Source organism: Octodon degus, unplaced genomic scaffold, assembly GCF_000260255.1.
Source record: "Octodon degus isolate 3935 unplaced genomic scaffold, OctDeg1.0 scaffold00133, whole genome shotgun sequence".
Classification (NCBI taxonomy): domain Eukaryota; kingdom Metazoa; phylum Chordata; class Mammalia; order Rodentia; family Octodontidae; genus Octodon; species Octodon degus.
This window is the reverse complement of record NW_004524709.1, coordinates 2,240,322-2,257,433: the sequence shown is the minus strand read 5'-3', so window position 1 is coordinate 2,257,433 and position 17,112 is coordinate 2,240,322. Positions and strand designations below refer to the sequence as shown.

The window sequence follows — 17,112 nt, the reverse complement described above, 5'->3', positions numbered from 1 at the left end:
ATGGTTTAAGAATAGTTTGATATTCCTTCTTCTCAGAATAGTATCATCAAAACAAAATTCCAGATCTATCATTGGCTTGTTTGGGGGGATCTGGTGTTTGCTCCTACCACCTGCTTCCTTACTCTGATACTCAGACTACCTAATCTGTTCTCTTCATGGGGCTTCCTTCAGCATTCCAGGACTCCTTCAAGACAAAACCTTTTATTTAATTAGACCTCATGGCTCCCATGTCTTAAAGACAGCCTTGTCTTTGTCAGGGGAGAAGTTAGAATGACAGTGTTTCTCTATCTCTTTTTATTATTTCTAATTCTTTTACTACTTCTAATTTTTTGTAGTTTTGAAGCTTGGAACTGTGGAAATCATTAACTCAATAGTAATAACAAGAAGTAGGTTTCATTTTAGGAATGTGGATGAAGGAAGGAGACAGAAAACATAGGCACTGATCAAAGCTGTAATTACATGTTTCAGGAAGGCCTTTCTTCTTCCTCCCATGGCACATCTGCTCTATCCAAAGTCCTCAGAACTATGCAAGCTAAAGGAACCAGAAGCACAGTCCAGTCAAAGGAGGTGGAGTACAGTTAAATAGCAGAAGAGGATTCTACTTAGTTTCTTTACCTAATTATCGTACCATTGTAATGGATTCTTTGAGTTTTAATTTCCTTTAAGAGGCAACGAGTGGGAGTAGTGCAAAGAAAAGGCCAAGTCATAGAGAGGGATGAATTCATCTTTGAGGTAGATGCAGTCTTCAGGGAAAATAACAGCCTAGGATCTCAAGCCCAATCCTTTCCTAAGCATGTCTGCCACATCTGCCGCTTGGTAGTGGCTTCCAAGTCTTTTCTCCTTTCCAGTGTGACTTGCCTGCTCGTTTCACCACCATTCAAACTGTCTCATCTTGCTGAGGTAGAATGAAGTAATTCTACCCCATGATTAAGTAAAGACTTTTATGGAAACAGCATGATAATAGACTCCTCTCCTCTCATAAGTGTTATATTACTGTTTAACCATGCTGTTTGCTTCCGTTCCCTTTGGGTAATTTTCCTTTCTTCTAGAAAATAAACTTGTATATTTGTCTTTATCACCTTTGGTTGTTATTTGGGGAGGTAGATACAAATACATGCTATCATCATGTCTGTCATTTTTTTCAAAAGTGAAGAAAGTGAGATGACTACTTCAATATTAAATTTCTAGCCTAAGAAACTTCAGCTCTGGTAGGCAGAGTCACGGTAGAGAATGTTAAATGTCAGTCAAGTGCATAAAAATAATGATTCTACCATTTAAAAACCCTATAATTCATTTTTCTTTTTCCACCCTGTATTTCAGCACTCCATTACTTTAAAAAGAGCAAAATACTTTTAAGATTGAGATTATGTATAGAAGGGGTTTGTGAGAGAGTTGTTATTATTACATCAAAAGTGTTACATAACAAACGACAGCATCTCCTAACAGTACATTTGTTATTTTCTCTTAAATACTAAAATAAATAAATAAATAAATAAATAAATGCAGAAAATTGACCAATGATTATGGCTTTAAAAATGGCTTGTTTAAATCATGAAAGAGAAAAACAGGTGGGAATAAAGTAGAAAAAGTGGAGAAGCAGAAAGTTCTCTATAAGATTGAAGACTTTATTCTTTTACTATTCAGATCATTTTAAATTAGAGAATACAGCTTGGCCGAAGATGTGTGCTAGACCCTGAAATTAATGGAATCAGTTTAAAAAGCCAAGCACACAATTTCACCTGTATAATTATAATGTAATTGTATAATTCTATTTAAGTGTCAATTTTTTGAGTAAGTTGTCTGAAGGCTCCTTTCTTTAGGTATGGATGTCCAGTTTTAAAAATAACCAAATTTGATTTCTTACACTAGAGATATTAATAAAGGATCAATTATTTCTTAAGAACAAACATGCACCAGTCCCCAGAACAGATCTATTACGAAGACCTGTGCTTCCTGGTTTTGGTCATGCCCCTTCTGCCTCCTGATCTCCTCTCCTGAGGGAATGCAGGAGAACCAGATTTCACCAGCATCCTTGGAGGCCTTGCGGGGAACACTCTGAGTGAGGGTATATTCCTAATAGTTGCAAGAAATTAAGTTAAAAAATTACCTAAAGAGAGACCAATTTAGGCATAAAGCTCTCGATTACAGGAAATAAAAAATAAGAATAAAACCATTTATGGAAGACAAATACAGATTCCCCCCCAACAGTTCTTAGATTTTAATCTCCATACTGAAAAATAGCTGGAAATTAACAAAAATGGAGCAGCCTAAGAAAAAGGGGAAATCAAAACATTATCACATATATGACTACATGTGGAACAAAATTCCATTCCTAGATATTTCAAATCCTACTACTTATTTCCTGTCATGGCTGATTTTCACCTGACCTTGCCTTCAGGTGGGGGGTGGGGGTTAAAAATGGGAGTGTCTTAAAAATGCATTGCACTGAAAGGAAAACACATTGATTATATAAGGTATGTTAGGAATATCAAAGTCAAAATGAATATTCATAAGACAGTAGGCTTTGCAATGCTGATATCACAACTCAGAAAAGTACAGTAAACACTTAATGACAATGCCATGCACACTCCTTCCCCCCTTGCCACCCCCCTTTTGATTCATTATTAAAAAAAGTTGCCCAGAAAACATAATGCATATGATCGCATAGCTCCCAGCATGCTTTGGGAGAGGCAGCATTGCAAAAAACAAAAACAAACAAACAAAAAATAAAATCCCCAAAAATGGAGGCAAAAAGCTCAAACAATAAATTTTTGCATGTTAAATAAAGCTGAAAATATCTTTTTTTCAAAATATGAAAACATAGCTTCAGATAACACCACAAGGCCACCACCTCCAGAGAAGATCACCCATACACAAAGATACAGTGTACGTAATACAGCAGAACATGCACTTCCAAATGGTTCTGTCAGACGGTACAGAATAAGTAACAGCATATCACTCTTGGAATGCTTTTGTGCAAAATTCTGAAAGGCCATGACCCAAATCACAGACTAAAATACAAAGCCATCTATCTATATTTGTAGGTGCATGTCCACACCTGTGTATTTCTCTTTCCCTAAAGTTACCATCTCTCATTGGGGGACCAAATTTGAGCCTTTATGTTGTTGTTGATTTTTAAGTAAGGAGACAATTCTAGTTTTTCAGGGGACTCTCATAAAGTAGCATTTAACTGTTAAGTGGGAGAAGTCTTAACTTTCTCCAGCATTTCTGAGATACAAGCACACAGTCCTGCTGACTGCATTAATAACTACTTGACCCTGCATTAAACAAAGGTCAGTATGGCTCCTTACAGGGCAGGCAGCAATTTGGGGTTGGAGCTGCTACTGTTTAATGAATACCAACCCTACAGTGGGGAACGTATTTAATCCGTTAGGTCCAGAACGACACTTTGCTTAAAGTGCCTTATGACTTTATAGCAGAGGACATGTGCTGCTTTAATAAAAGGCTCAAAAAAATAACTGCAGAACAAGTGAAAGATTTTACTAAATGCATTTCAAGTCATTAAGGGAAAATGCAGAGAAAGAGGTGGCAGGGGGAGGGAGGGAGGAAGAGAGAGGGGAGAGACAGAGAAGATGAATATGAATGAATGAATGAAAAGTGAGATGGTGAAAGTTTAAATCTGTGATTGTCATGTGAACAATCCACACAGGAGAGAATTGCTTTACCATTCCCCATCATTTGCACAAAGAAAACAAAGAAAGGGCAGATGATACAGTACCTCCATGGTCTGAGACTGATGCATGGCTTTGATTGCATTCTGTGCCATTGCCCTTGTAGAAAATGTGACAAACGCACAGCCTGTGGGAAACAAGGGGACAGGGAGCAGGAAAGACAAAAAACAACAAGACAAAAGGGTTGGACGCTTGTTAAACCAACACAGTCTACGAGAACTGCCACAAGACGACACTGTTCTCAGTAGTACATAAAAATAAACAACTTCTCTCTTTGGTTTTATCTTATTTTGCTTTTTATTCAGTGCTGACTTGCTAATCTGACCAAAGCAGAAAGACTTATTTATTGGTTTATTCTTTAAATGGAAACTAGGGGAGGAAGCTGGATACTTTTAGCCACAGGGTTTGAAATTAGCAGGATCTACCTTGCATTTTCTAAAATAAAAAGTTGCTTTTTCCATTTTCTTCTTGGCTGATGATCTCTACACGGAGGGCATACACGTATCAGGGCTTTGTATTTCACTTTTTGTTGTTGATTTTTAAGGACTAAGAAAATCTTCACCCTAATGGCAGATTAACAGTTTTCAGCAGCTTAAAATGCCAGCAAATACATGTATCTAATTTCCTTTAGGGTAGCGAAAAAAACTATACGTTTAAGTTTATAGTGCTATTCAAATGTAAACAAATATACCAAAATCCACTACAAACTATTAATTACTAGTTGTTAATAAAAACGAATGCTTTATTACTCTGAGAATATTTGACAACACATATAATATCTGGAAATTTTTATTGAATTTGTATATAAATCCTGATCACTTTTCATAATTGTGACTTTCTGAAATGTATGAAGTACTTGGTCTGGAGCCTTCCATACATGAGGCAGTAGTCACTTTTCCAAATACCTACTGTAAGACCAGAAAGCTTTCCATATTTACTTTTTCATGTGTACTATAAAATAACTAGAATCTATAGTGCAAGGTTTTGCCTCTCATAGCAGCACTGGCCACCGTGCAGGTTGCTGCTCCAAAAACACGGCTCATTGCCCTGTTGCACTAATAAAAACACTGCCTTTGGAAATTTACATTTTATTCATCACGCACCCTTGGGCTTCTTAGAGAAAAAGACTGTGAAATTAATGCAGATTCGGGCTGATTTCATAATAATACCGCAGCACGCTAAAAGCTTAGCTAAAGCAAGCAGACTTAGTTCACTTATGATCTCTAATGACTTCAAAAGTGCATTGATTTTCAGCTTCTTTAGCCTTGCACAGTTTGAACTTAGGTATCAGAGAATAATTTAGTGTTCCACTCAATTTCCTCAAAACATTATTATTATTACTACTTAAAAGATTTCCAAATGAAGCAGAGCTAAACACTGAGAGGCAGAAGCCTATTGTCATTTCAGAGTGAATGCATGAAAGCAGAATTCTGGCATCAACAACATGAGATTGTTGTCCCTGTGGCCAATAAACAAAACAGAACCTTCTCCATTCAAACAATCAGCAGATTGTTTGGTTTATGTAAATCAATTTGTGAGCCATAAAATACATTTTCTTCTTTTTCTCTGCATGTGTATCTGGTGAGATTATCAAGTCAATACTGTAGTAGCACTTTTTAATCAAACAGCAATAAGAGAAAGCAGTGCCTACCCACTACCCCCAACGCACAGTGACATCCAGTCATGAAAATAAGTCAATGCATTTTTTTTTTGGCTTTTCCATCATGCTGTAATTCCGATATACAAAACTCTCTGCACATGGGAAATTAATGTCACATTCACCTTCACCAGTTAAGCTGAGCTTTAGAAGCCTGAATAGTCTAGCCTGCCGGGAATGTTGATCCATTTCACATACAGCCACAGACGGGTGGCTGATGAGGCTTTGCTATTTAAGCATTCTACCTGTACGTAGACCAACTGTAGCTTTTGTCATCAATAAAAGCAATGTAGTGGCCTTCTCTAAGGCATCTTGGCGATGTGTGTAATCGAGTGTGAGACAGATGACAGCACCTCTGGTGACTTCCACGCTGATGCTGAGGTCTTAAGTGATAGAGGCTCAAATCTGCCATCTGTTTCAAAGCAATATCTCTTCAGAAATGTTACAATTCTTGCCAATGTTAAGTAGAACAAAAAAACAGTGAACTATTTTATTTTTCTATTTCTTGCCTTTAGACTTCAATGGAGGCAACAGCAAAGCAGCTAATGAAGATATATCTAAAACCATGTGAAGCCTGGTTTAATTCTGCTTTCCATAGTCAAAAAGATTGTTACATTCACTACATTTGTTCCTATTATCCAGGAATATGTGCCCAACTGACAGTTTCCAAATAGAGGTTAAAATGCATTAAAATATGTAAAATATCAATAAGAATCAAATAGATACAGTTTATATATTTATAATTTCATATTAACAACTTTTATAAATAACTCAGAAAGATAAAGCAGTTAGCAAGTCTCAGGAGAAGAGTATTAGCAGAAGTATATAAAATTAAGTCTGTATAAACTCAAACCATTGCCCTTTCCTCTATGAAACCTGCAATTAAAAACTCAAGTGATGCATCTAATTACACAATCTACCTCATCCAAAAATGTTCTGACAAGTTTGATGATTTCTTTAACCTTTTAATTCTTTTGGCAGTGGTGCAGTATGAGATAAGTTGTCTCTTTAGGGGCTTCTGTCAAGTTCTGTACTGTGTACTGTGTTCAGTCACTTAAGAGGAAAGGATTACTGAGTCATTTATAAAGTGGGAGTACTTGTAAAAAACTTTCACTCTCTATGCCACTCTGTATGAAGTTAAGCAACTCCAGAACCAAATGTTTCTTGGAAGAGTAACTTGTTAACCTTTGTAATTTCTCTAAAACAGGAGGTTGTGCCAGTCCTCTGGACAGACTGTAATCTTTAATACCAGTGCAAACACAGTGGTGGCTTCAGGATTAGACCTCCAATCTGTGGCTTTTTACTAGTATAGACTCACAGGAGCTTCTACCATTGAAACGGGTGGCTGGCTTTTTCTCACCAGCCAACTAGAAGGCTTTCCACTACACAGAAATAACTTACATCAGAATTGGTTTCTTCTTTTACTAAAAATGAGCTTTAGTGTGCAGTTGAGTTCACTGGGTCTTGACAGACACAGCTCTAATCTTGTAGTGTCAGCTTTTAACTACTGTGGACTGTTGAATGTGATATCTCAGCAATCTGTTTTTCAACTGACCAAGATGTTGGGGGAATCAGTCAGTCTCTCTCTCTCTCTCTCTCTCTCTCTCTCTCTCTGTAAACATTAAAATAATGATGCTGCATTCTTCTTTGGTTTAGGTATGATAGCAGATATATGTGTATTTCTACCTAAAACCCTCCAAATACATAACAGCAAAAGATAAAAACAATGAGGAAGGAGGGCCATCTGTAAACATGGTTAATCTGTAATTTACCTTGCAATTAATTATTATCTCTACTTTCAGAATGTCAGATTACATACTGAGATGAAAGGAGTTGAGATCCTCTTATTCCAGGGAGGTTGCCTTCTTGCTGCTAAAACAGATGGATGATTGACTGGGGAAAGGTTTTTGCAAAGCAATTTCCTCCCACAGACAGGATCTAAGGAAGGCATGTACCCCTGTCACAGAGAAGATTTTGGAACACATCTATAACACTTGTCATTTCAAGTGAAAGGGTATCTTAGCTCAGGTGCTCTACTTTCCTCTCAATTGCAAGAGAATTTTACAGAAGTAGATGAATCTTTGCTCCACACCAAAAGGGGAAGAAGTACAGGTACTCCTAAAAGCCAGGACAACGCTGTGGCCTCTTGTTTCTCTGCTACTTTTATGAAAGAGGTGCAGCAGCCCACTACCTTTCATTAGAAACTAACATAATTTAAAATAACTTGTGCAAGTAAAGGAGATTTCAACCTATGGAACACTTGTTTATAAATTTTTATTGGCCAAACAAAGATAGTAGTGCAGCCAATTGTACTGCGATGTCTTTTTAGTAGTGCCAGACTGATCAGATAGATGGTATCAGTATCGTCCTGGGACATTAAAATTAGTCTTCTGATGTTCCAGCCTCAGTGCCCAATAGTTTATTTCATATTGGCATGGAGACATAATTCATTGTATGGCACCTGCTGCTGGATTCAGACAAGGACCTGTGTAACAGCTGCCAAAATCTTATCACTAATGAGATCAGGAGAATGTATTTAGAAAAGATGGCAAATGCAGCGAGTAATGCAGGATGTATGTGATAAAAAAGCTTCCACGTATCTGAAAGTTTAGGTATGAAGGCAGGGCTAAATTGTTATCAAACTAAATTTTCTCCTTATACAGCAAAAACAAATGAAGATTTAATGGCTGAATCCAGTCTGTGCTTTCCAGCATCACTGAAAATATTGCCAATTCATCTGTCAACGGTTTTGGCAGGAGAATGCTGAACACCATAAACACAGCTGGAATACTCTTAAACAAGAAGAGAGTTTCCTTAAATGGTGGTGAAGATTTGACTATATTTTGTGGGAAAGAAAAATGAAGTAAACGTTATTGTTTCCAAGTTACAGATATTCAACTGCCATGGTGCAGAAAACTCTGTGGGTTGTATCTAAATAGCTCATTCTAAACTGCAACATCTGGGTAAGTGAGAACATGTATATTTTAGGAAATCACCATGCTAAGGTGACACTGTCAAAGAAATACATTTAGTTTAGAAACCTCATGCTCTGCCTCTGCTCTGCCTCCAACAGTGAGCATCTCATTGCGTTGCCACAGGTGGGGCCAGAGTATTGTGCTCGTTTAATCACTGAAGGTCCATGGTAAGGGGCATTCAGCCATAGAGTTACCACTGCAGAATGGCCTGAGTATCATGAAGCTGCCTAAAGCATCAAAAATCACGTTTTCCAAAAAAGATACTGGAGTGGGCTACTATCTCCAGGGGGTAAATGTACACTTAGATGTGGGTATACTGGCTGGAGTGAGGAAGAGTCCTCCTTGTTTGCTGAGTGGCTTCATGGGCTTGGCAGGTATGAGGTGTTGTCCAGGTAAAGAATCATGCCAGCTTCCCGAGGGTGTCTTTCCTAAAATGTGTCGTGCTGGTGAGTGGTGGAGGGACTTGTAAAATATTCCATGTGGTCAATATGCAGGCCATAACTTTTACTTTTTAAAGACAGTGACTCTAACTGAAAGGGTCACAGAGTACATAGGTACGGTTATGGGTCCTGAGTGCCTACCATGCGGGTGCCATGGGGGAACTGAGGGCACAAACTCAGCAGCAGGAGCAAGGAGCTCTCAGAGAAGAATCGAAGCCCCTGACGGAGCAAAGGAACAGCCAGCTAGACTGACTGCTTTGCTGGTCTTCATTCTCACAGTTAAACTGGACAAAAGAAGAAAAAAGAAAAGTGTACCATTGCACTGCATTTCACTCTCACTATAATCAGATGGTTCGATTTAGGAACTTTTTTAGTGATTAGTTTATATGCTGGATTTGTATTAGGAGATACTTTTTAGAACAGCCAAGCTTTTGTTTCATTTTTTATTTATTTATTTATTTTCTGAACAGCTGAGCCTAGCAATAGACACTGAGAAAAGAAGTGTTGAACGCTCTTTATCTGCAGCATCACTCATAGGAGACACTTATTAATATTTGATTGAAAACAATAATTCTTTAATGAAAGCAGAATAGTAGCATGAAAGACAATTGTTCTATTAACAAATGCACTGATTCAGGAGCAGGCCTTGATAACCAGGATTCCTTGGGTCTTGCTAATTGAAAAACATACCACTGTTTGTCTTTATATTCAGAATAAATGGCTATAAATGAGTATTTTCTTTTTTCTAATAGGGCATTCTCATCAGTTCACCAGAAATTACTCCTCTGTTTAAAAAAAGGAGAGGGGTATTCTCCTCTTCATGTTGAAGCAGTATTTGCATAAAATATTGATGAGAGGGCTCCCATAACTTGTTTCAGGAACAGGCTGCTTCTGGTGTCAAGTGCTAGTTAATCAACCAAATGGCAGATCAAATTAGCTCAAGTTCTCCTGGAAAGGGCTGTGAGCCCTACTATTTGCCATGAAAGTTGTGGATGTTTTATAATCTCATGTACAGAGATAACTAACGTATGCTCCAGCAGCTTGAAGTGCAGGGCGGTGCTGCTACTTGCTCCTGTGCCCCTGGACAGACAGAGACAGTGAGATGAAAAGCCATTCCATAAATGGACCAGGAGAAGCTGACAGAGAGCAGGAATCTGGCACTCACACTTTCCATTCGAAGTCTCTATTAACCTGTACAGATGGTAAGCTTAGACAAAAAGCTACCACACACTACTAATTAATGACTCCCTGGAGTAAAAACAGGGCAGATATTTTTACTACTGTTATTTAAAAACGGGTAAACTAAAAGAGATAGGAAGATGAACTGCCTAAGGTCACCGACATGCTAGAACTGGAACTTGGGGTCCCTGACCTCTAAGCCACTATAAATTTCACTATGCTTAACTTAAGGGCCTTCCTTTTGGTGTGCCCTCCATACTCTATACCTTGGGGAGTGAAAAATGCAAGATAACACTGACGTGGGCCTGAGAATAATAGGAGACAACAGGGATCCAGTCAAGCTGGCAGCAGATAGGGAATTACAAAAATATGGCTATATTTTTTCTATGTGTTTTGCCCTTTTAGCCTCACTGACTTTTCCATGGTATTCTCTCTCCTAGTGTGTCTGCCTCAGTGGATTGATGAAAATAATTAGACAAATGAAATGAGTGCAGTGGAGCTGGACGGTCAAGTGTGATCAGAGGGTCTGCGGGCTGAGCCGGCTACAGCGGTGCCCTGCCATCCTTCCACCTGGAGGCTGGGCTCATCACAACCATGGACTGTTGGGGCAGCAGTGGGATGCAGCACAGGTGCTGAGCTACAGATGAGCCTCAGGTGATGCGACTTTTGTTCAGCTTGTAGAGAATCACATTTTTGAAGTGAGGATGAAATAAGGATTTCAGAATGTTTTAGAGATGTAGAAACTGTTATTTCCATGCTGCCCTTCTTTCTCTCCCCCACCTTTAGAAGAAAATATAGGAATCAAGCAGGATGCTCCTCCACCTCCTCTTGTTTTTCCTCTAGACTACCTCCACTTTGGGGCTCTGGAGGTGGTTGTAGGAGGAACATTTGTTCTCTTTAATTTTAGCAGCTGACATCCTGAAGCTTTATGTATAAAAATCAAAACAACAAATGTTCTTCCTCACATGATGCTGAAGTTAGGTAAAAGTAGCGAGACAGGTGAGAATAAGAGCCTAATTACTTACGGCCTGACTTTTTCTCTGAGTGTGGCTTGGGGGCTAGGGCTGGCCCAGGCTCAGGGTGTAAGAATGAACAAGATCCTAATTAGCCCCACTGGTCATTGCACTAATAATAGAACAAAAGCCTTTCCCTGTTGCAAAAACAGGATTTCTAGTAAGAAGTGCCAAATGCTCCACATATCCATCTCCACTGGGGACTGGCTCTAGAAACTGTGGCTGAATGACTACCTCTCAGGGCCCACCTTGCTGAGATGTGGAAGGAAAGAGGTGGGCTGACTTGCTATGGGGAAAGCAAACAGCAGGGAAGGGTGATCTCCCGTTGTTCTGCATCCCTGCTGAGAAGAACACATATTACAGCTGAGCCACAGCTTCCGGCTTTATCACGGTGGCAAGGAAGAACCACAGGCAGTTTGCTATTACCTAAGAGGGATTCCCTGAGCTGGGACTCCAGAAGCTTCCCTCTTTGAAAGAAAGGGCTAAGATCTTGGACAGGCTGAGACATCCTGAGCTCGGGTGTGCCCAGCACTGCACAGGCGCAAAGCCAGTTTCTTGGCACGGACGGCTTGTGGAGCGCACCATCCCCGTGATGACGCTTGCAGGCACAGCACCAAGGCAGGGGCTAAGGCAGACACAGCAGACATCTACTCATCCCACACAGCTCCTGCTCGCCCTCATCCTCTTCGGTCTGAGGTTGGAAAGGGGCATGTAGTGATAGGACAGCCTGGCAGCTTCCTGTGTGACAGTGATATCTGAGCTAATATGTTGGTCCCCAGGCCTTCTCAACCTGGGAAATAAAAGGCGATCATTTCAGCTACCAGTGGAAAGTTCAGGATGGACAACTTTACCACACGGGACTCTTTAGGGCGATCTCCTGCTGCACGTGGTGCCTACATCTACCTTGACTATGACACAGAGCTCTAATTAGCACTTAAGGAAAGAGACTTTACACACACCACACTCACCTCGACTCAGCCCATCAGGTCCCCGGAGAATCCGGCATTCTTCTATCTGGCCAAATGGTGAAAACATCACTCTGATATCATTCTCGTTACATTTCTTTGAAACCATTCCTATGAACAATTTTCTGTCTTCCACAGCTAGGAGGTAAAAATAATGAATGAGAAAAGGGCATTTCATCTTTTTTCCTTGTAATCAACACTTTATTATGCCATCAAACCAGCCCCCACCATGTGAACCAGAATGGTCTCCAGTCTGCCTTCCTGCTCCATGCCCCCTCCTACAGCTCCCTCTTCCCTGCACTTCCTGAACACATCCTCTCTCTTTGAGCAACTTTGGACCAATGGGAAGCATTCATAGGACACAGAACATTGTGAAATATTTTTTCCATTCAGAAATTAGCAGTAGGTATTAAGGTTATAAAATACTTATGTAATTGCCAAACACTATTATTTCACAGAAACATTTTTAATATATATTTTAATTTGGGCTTTTTTTAGATGTTCTTTTAACTCTAGTGACAAGGAAAGAGAAAGACAGAAGAGAAAAAGCAATAGGAGCAGATATAGTAAAACAGTAAATGCAACATTAAACAAAGCATCCAAGGGAGGAAAACATCTTTCTCTCCCTGTTTCAAGTAGATAAGAACAGGAGATCAGAGTCCCATTTCTCTGGAGAGCTGGTATAGTCCTTATTCCAGAGGCGGTGGCTGTGAGACACTAGTTAGGTTCCTAAGTAGGTCCCTAACTAGGATCTACTCCTGGTTCTAAGCAGCCAGGCTAGTTACAACTGCAGAGGAAACCAAAGCTATGCTGAGAAGCTGGCTGTGCTACTGGAGAATCACTCCCCCCCCTCCCCCCGGCTGCAGGCTTTTCAGGAGAGAGTGGTACAACTCCAGCAACCTGAAGGTTGGATACATGAGGGAAAGAGATATCTTTTCAGTATTATAACAAGAAGATTTGTAAATTGGAATCTAACAAGTGGAAAGATAGAGCAAGTTTACTTTTGATGACCTGTGAGATTTTCCTCAAAATTTCCATGCTTAGAATACATGACCTACATTTAGCCTACACAAGGCAAGGTTATAACTGATTTCAGGACAGTGCTTGAAGTGGTTTTTTCTTTTCTTTTTTAAGAGCCTTTTAAAAAAAGACTTTATTTTTTTTAAAAAAGGACATCATACATACTTATAGGGAAAAGCCCTCCCTCCACCTTTACTTCATTTTAACAGTCTTAGAATTAAATAAAATAAAAAGGAGAGCCAGCTGCTCCAGAGATACAGAGCCCTGGTTCAGGGGAGAGGCTGTTCCACAAGTCACTGTGTATAAACCTTTCTTCTGAGCCTGTATTGTAATCCTATCCCTTTACTTCTGTTTCCTTTAGCACTTCTTTGGATAATGTCTCGTTTTCACTTAATCTACCAGTAGCTCTTCCAGCCTTGGAAGAATCCTATGTCTATGCTGTCAACATACAGTTAAAGTCATGTGTGGCTGCCAAACACTTTTAAAGAGCTAATGTGATGGAGGAATTGATTTTTCAATGTAATTTCATTTTAGTTAAGTTTTAAAAGTTCCAGATAACTACTAGATTGGGCAGCACAGCTTTGAAGAACTGAATCAGCTAAATGTCCTGCTCCAGAATTCCAGACTGGAAAGAAGAGATATCAGAACCATTCTACCTGTAAAACTATTCTATCTGAGGCCTTGGCGAGAGGATTTATCTAGATCATTCAGCAAAGTTATGGTCTAAACTGGGCCACATCTGACTTCCTGCTTGCACTGTTCTCTCCTGTCTGCTGTGTTTCACGTCCACTTAGAAGACACAGAGGAGGCTTAAAAGGGAGAGAGCAGCATCAGTGACATGGTCTGCTTCTAGTCCAGTGCTGCTATTGATTTGATGTGTGACCCTGGAGAGCTATCTGACTCCTAGACCTCCTTTTTTTTTTTTTTTTTTTCATTGTTATCATGAGTGTTTACATTCCTTTCTCTTTTCTTTCTCTCCCTAACACTGCAGAGAAGGCGACCCAGCTCTGTGCTTCTGTCCACTGAAGCACTGGGGGTGGGCTTTGCTGGAGTGGTGTGCAGAATCCCTTCCCCTCAGTCTGTCTACACACTAACAGCTCCCGAGATCATGCAGAGAGGCTCTAGGGCTCATTTTAGAGCCCAGATGTTGGCCTTAAGAAGCACGGTCAGGAGCTGGATAGACTGGCAGTGGGAGGGAAGAAGTTTCAGAAGCCCTGGCCAGGGGCTTTCTTTACTGTAGTCCCCAACACTAGGATGAACAGAGGCTACCTAGGATGCCTGGCCTCCTTCACATGTTTTGGTGTGAGGATGCGGTATTTTACTTGAACGAGACCGCGAGAGGGAAATGAATGGACCTGACTGAGTGAGGCAGAAGAGGTGGGGAAGTCTTCCAGTTTGCAGTTCTTACTCTTTCTTCCTTCTCATCTTCCATCTAGAAATTCTGACTGGCATCTTTATGAGAATAATAATAATAATCATAAAATTCCTATTATATTTATTCTTACCTCAAAGAAACTGGTTTTAGTTCTCTTAAATAAAAGCAAATGAAAAATTCCCACTTGGTCCCTGATTTCACTGGTAAACCCATAATTATGTTATTAAGCTAAAACAATTCACAGGTTTTGAGCTCCATGGTAATGCTACAGTAAATTAAATATATACCTCCTGAGTCAGTTAAAAACTGATTTTTCCCCCCTAAGATGGATATTAAGAAAACGGTTATCACTTATGAGGAAATCCTGCCTTCCCAGTCATCAAGAAGGATAAACTCAGCCTGGCAGAGAGAAGGAAGATAATTCACATTTTGGAAAATAATAAGGATTAGCCAGAGCAAAAAGAAAAGAAAACAAATCAATAATATTTGAAATGCTAATTTCTTCCTGTCCCCCTGTTGACTCATGTACATGTGTAGGCATACAGGAGGCTGGACATTTTAGCTTTTTACTAGCCAAGGTGGGCCAGCAGCTTTCACATGAAGGGCAACACTGAGGGTGATTACACACACCCTGCTCTCTTCTGCTCTGAGCTTTGCACACTGCCCGGGAAAAATTTATTCATAAAGTTTATTCCCAGGATTCTTGTTCTAAAGAACCATAAAATTTTGTGAACATTCTAAGTAAATCTAAATATCTTGAACTCATGTAATTTTCATCACTTTTTGATGACTATGCTAGTCTTTCTTCAGTATTCATTGGCAGTAATAAGTAATAATTCTTTTTTCAATCTATGAAAATGTCAATTGCTTAACCAGAATCTGTGTACTGGTAGTAGTCTGCTAGGTGCTTTAGGGGAATTTTTTTTAAAAAAGCTAAAAGTTAAGGCTGTTGCCCTCTAGGAGAAAAGATGCACAAGAACTGGGCTCTCTATCAACAATAGCCTCAACAGAACCAAGGAGCTCTACGCTAGGGGCCACTTCAAGTTCTCCTTTTATGGTATAAGAAGAGGTTAATATTTTAAGTATAAAGGGTGACTTTTTAAAACTAAAATAATAGAAACTTCTTTTTAAAATATCCTTAATTGTAAGTCTATACTAACACCCTGGTATACAATCTGTCAAAGTCACACCTGGATTTGGGAGTGACTGAATTAATTAACAACTTTTCAATGTGTTAGTGCTAACATATGGCATTTCATTACTGCCTTCATATCTGTGAGTCCCTCCACTTTGAATTTCAAAATTATTTTTTCATTTTCCACTAAATCAGAAAGTGACTGAATTTGGAAACACCCCACGATTTCTATTTTTAATGAAGGCTTTTCAGGTCTCCATCTACCCTGAATAATACTTAGGTATCTTTCCTCTTGTTACCTCTGAACCTGATGCATGAATACTGGAGATTTTGGAGTGCCTGAGAAAAAAGACAGTGTTCTTAAACAGCATTTCTGGATTCTAGGCTTTCAGGACCCTCATTGGTAAGGTAGGAAAGTTAAAGCAGGAAGCATTTATATGCCATGTTTATGGTAAAAACAAACCTCCTTGCAACAAGAAGCACGACATCATAGTCAATACTGGCTCAGCCACTAGGCCCCATGCACAGAACCAGAGGCAATCTCAGTGCTTCTCCTGTCACTCACTGTGCAACTACCTTCAACAACTGTCTGTAAATCCTGCACAGCTGGCACTTTCTACTGCACCGCTACAGAGGATTAAGAGTTCGATGGTATACAGATTAGCATATAGCTGGCACACAGAATGAAAGCATGACGATGCTTGAGCTCATGTGAATATTCCAAATCTGTACCTCCTCAAATGTCCTTATATCATCACTCAATTTTCTGCACTGGAATAATAGCAAACAGGTTGGATTCTGTTGACAGCAGGGTATTTCAATGTGCTCGTCTTAGGATCACTGATATTTTATTGTTTATCTAAAATTAGATTTTTTTTTGTTTTTTCTTTTACAATCTGGTATAAAAGAAGCACACGGGAGGGAAAGCCAATGCTGTGAGTTTGCATGGCTGTGTGAGAAGCGGTTGCTTCCATCAGAGCCAACTGAAAGGGCGGGTAAAGGAAGGCACAGGTGAAGGATTCCCATTCAGGAAAATCTGAAAGTGCAGGGGTGTTCTAAGAGCAGTTTAACAATTGTGGTCTCACTATAGAGGTTTTTATTTTATTTTATTTTTTTTATTTTTATTAGAGTCTCCAGATTGGTAAGCGTTTTAGAGGGTGATTGTATTTTGAAAATTCATTTGCCCATCACTAATTGATCTGTGATTAGCAGCTATTTCTTGCTCAGCAAATGTAAAGTTTTAGAAATCTGAACACACAGATAATGAAGACAGTAACTGTCTAACTGTGATGAGTCCTTTGTGCTACACATAAATGTCAGCAAACTCAATAAAAGTGCAATTAGAGCTCATTATACTTCTTTCACAGCTATAGGAGCTATTTAGAGCATCCACACCAAAGAAATCTTCGTGCTCTTTGAGCTTTTGAAACTATGCTTACCTGTCAAAAATGCCTTGTGGAATCAGAAAGGGCTATAGGATTTACCACTTGCTTTAGAAAATTATACATTTCTTCTGATTCCTAAATCAGATCCAGGGGCTGGAGAGATGGCTCAGTGGTCTAGAGCACCTACTTAGAACAAGCTTAGCAAAGCATCAGGGACCGCGGTTCAATCCCCCAGCACCACATGCCAGCCAGCCCCGCCCCCTGGTGGGCTGAGCT

General features: G+C 39.6%; 1 protein-coding gene across 11 annotated transcripts in view; it reads right to left on the bottom strand.

Moving 5' to 3' along the window:
- Celf2 (CUGBP Elav-like family member 2) overlaps positions 1-17,112 on the bottom strand; it is a 598,848-nt gene that overhangs the window by 64,758 nt on the left and 516,978 nt on the right. For 9 of the 11 annotated variants that reach the window (XM_023701316.1, XM_004641262.2, XM_004641263.2 and 6 more), the window contains 2 exons: positions 11,925-12,059; positions 3,740-3,819 (listed from right to left, as the gene is read on the bottom strand). In XM_023701316.1, coding sequence (XP_023557084.1) covers positions 3,740-3,819; positions 11,925-12,059 — 215 coding nt within the window. The remainder of the gene's footprint in view (positions 1-3,739; positions 3,820-11,924; positions 12,060-17,112) is intronic. The other 2 variants (XM_023701321.1, XM_023701322.1) reach the window with 1 other exon arrangement.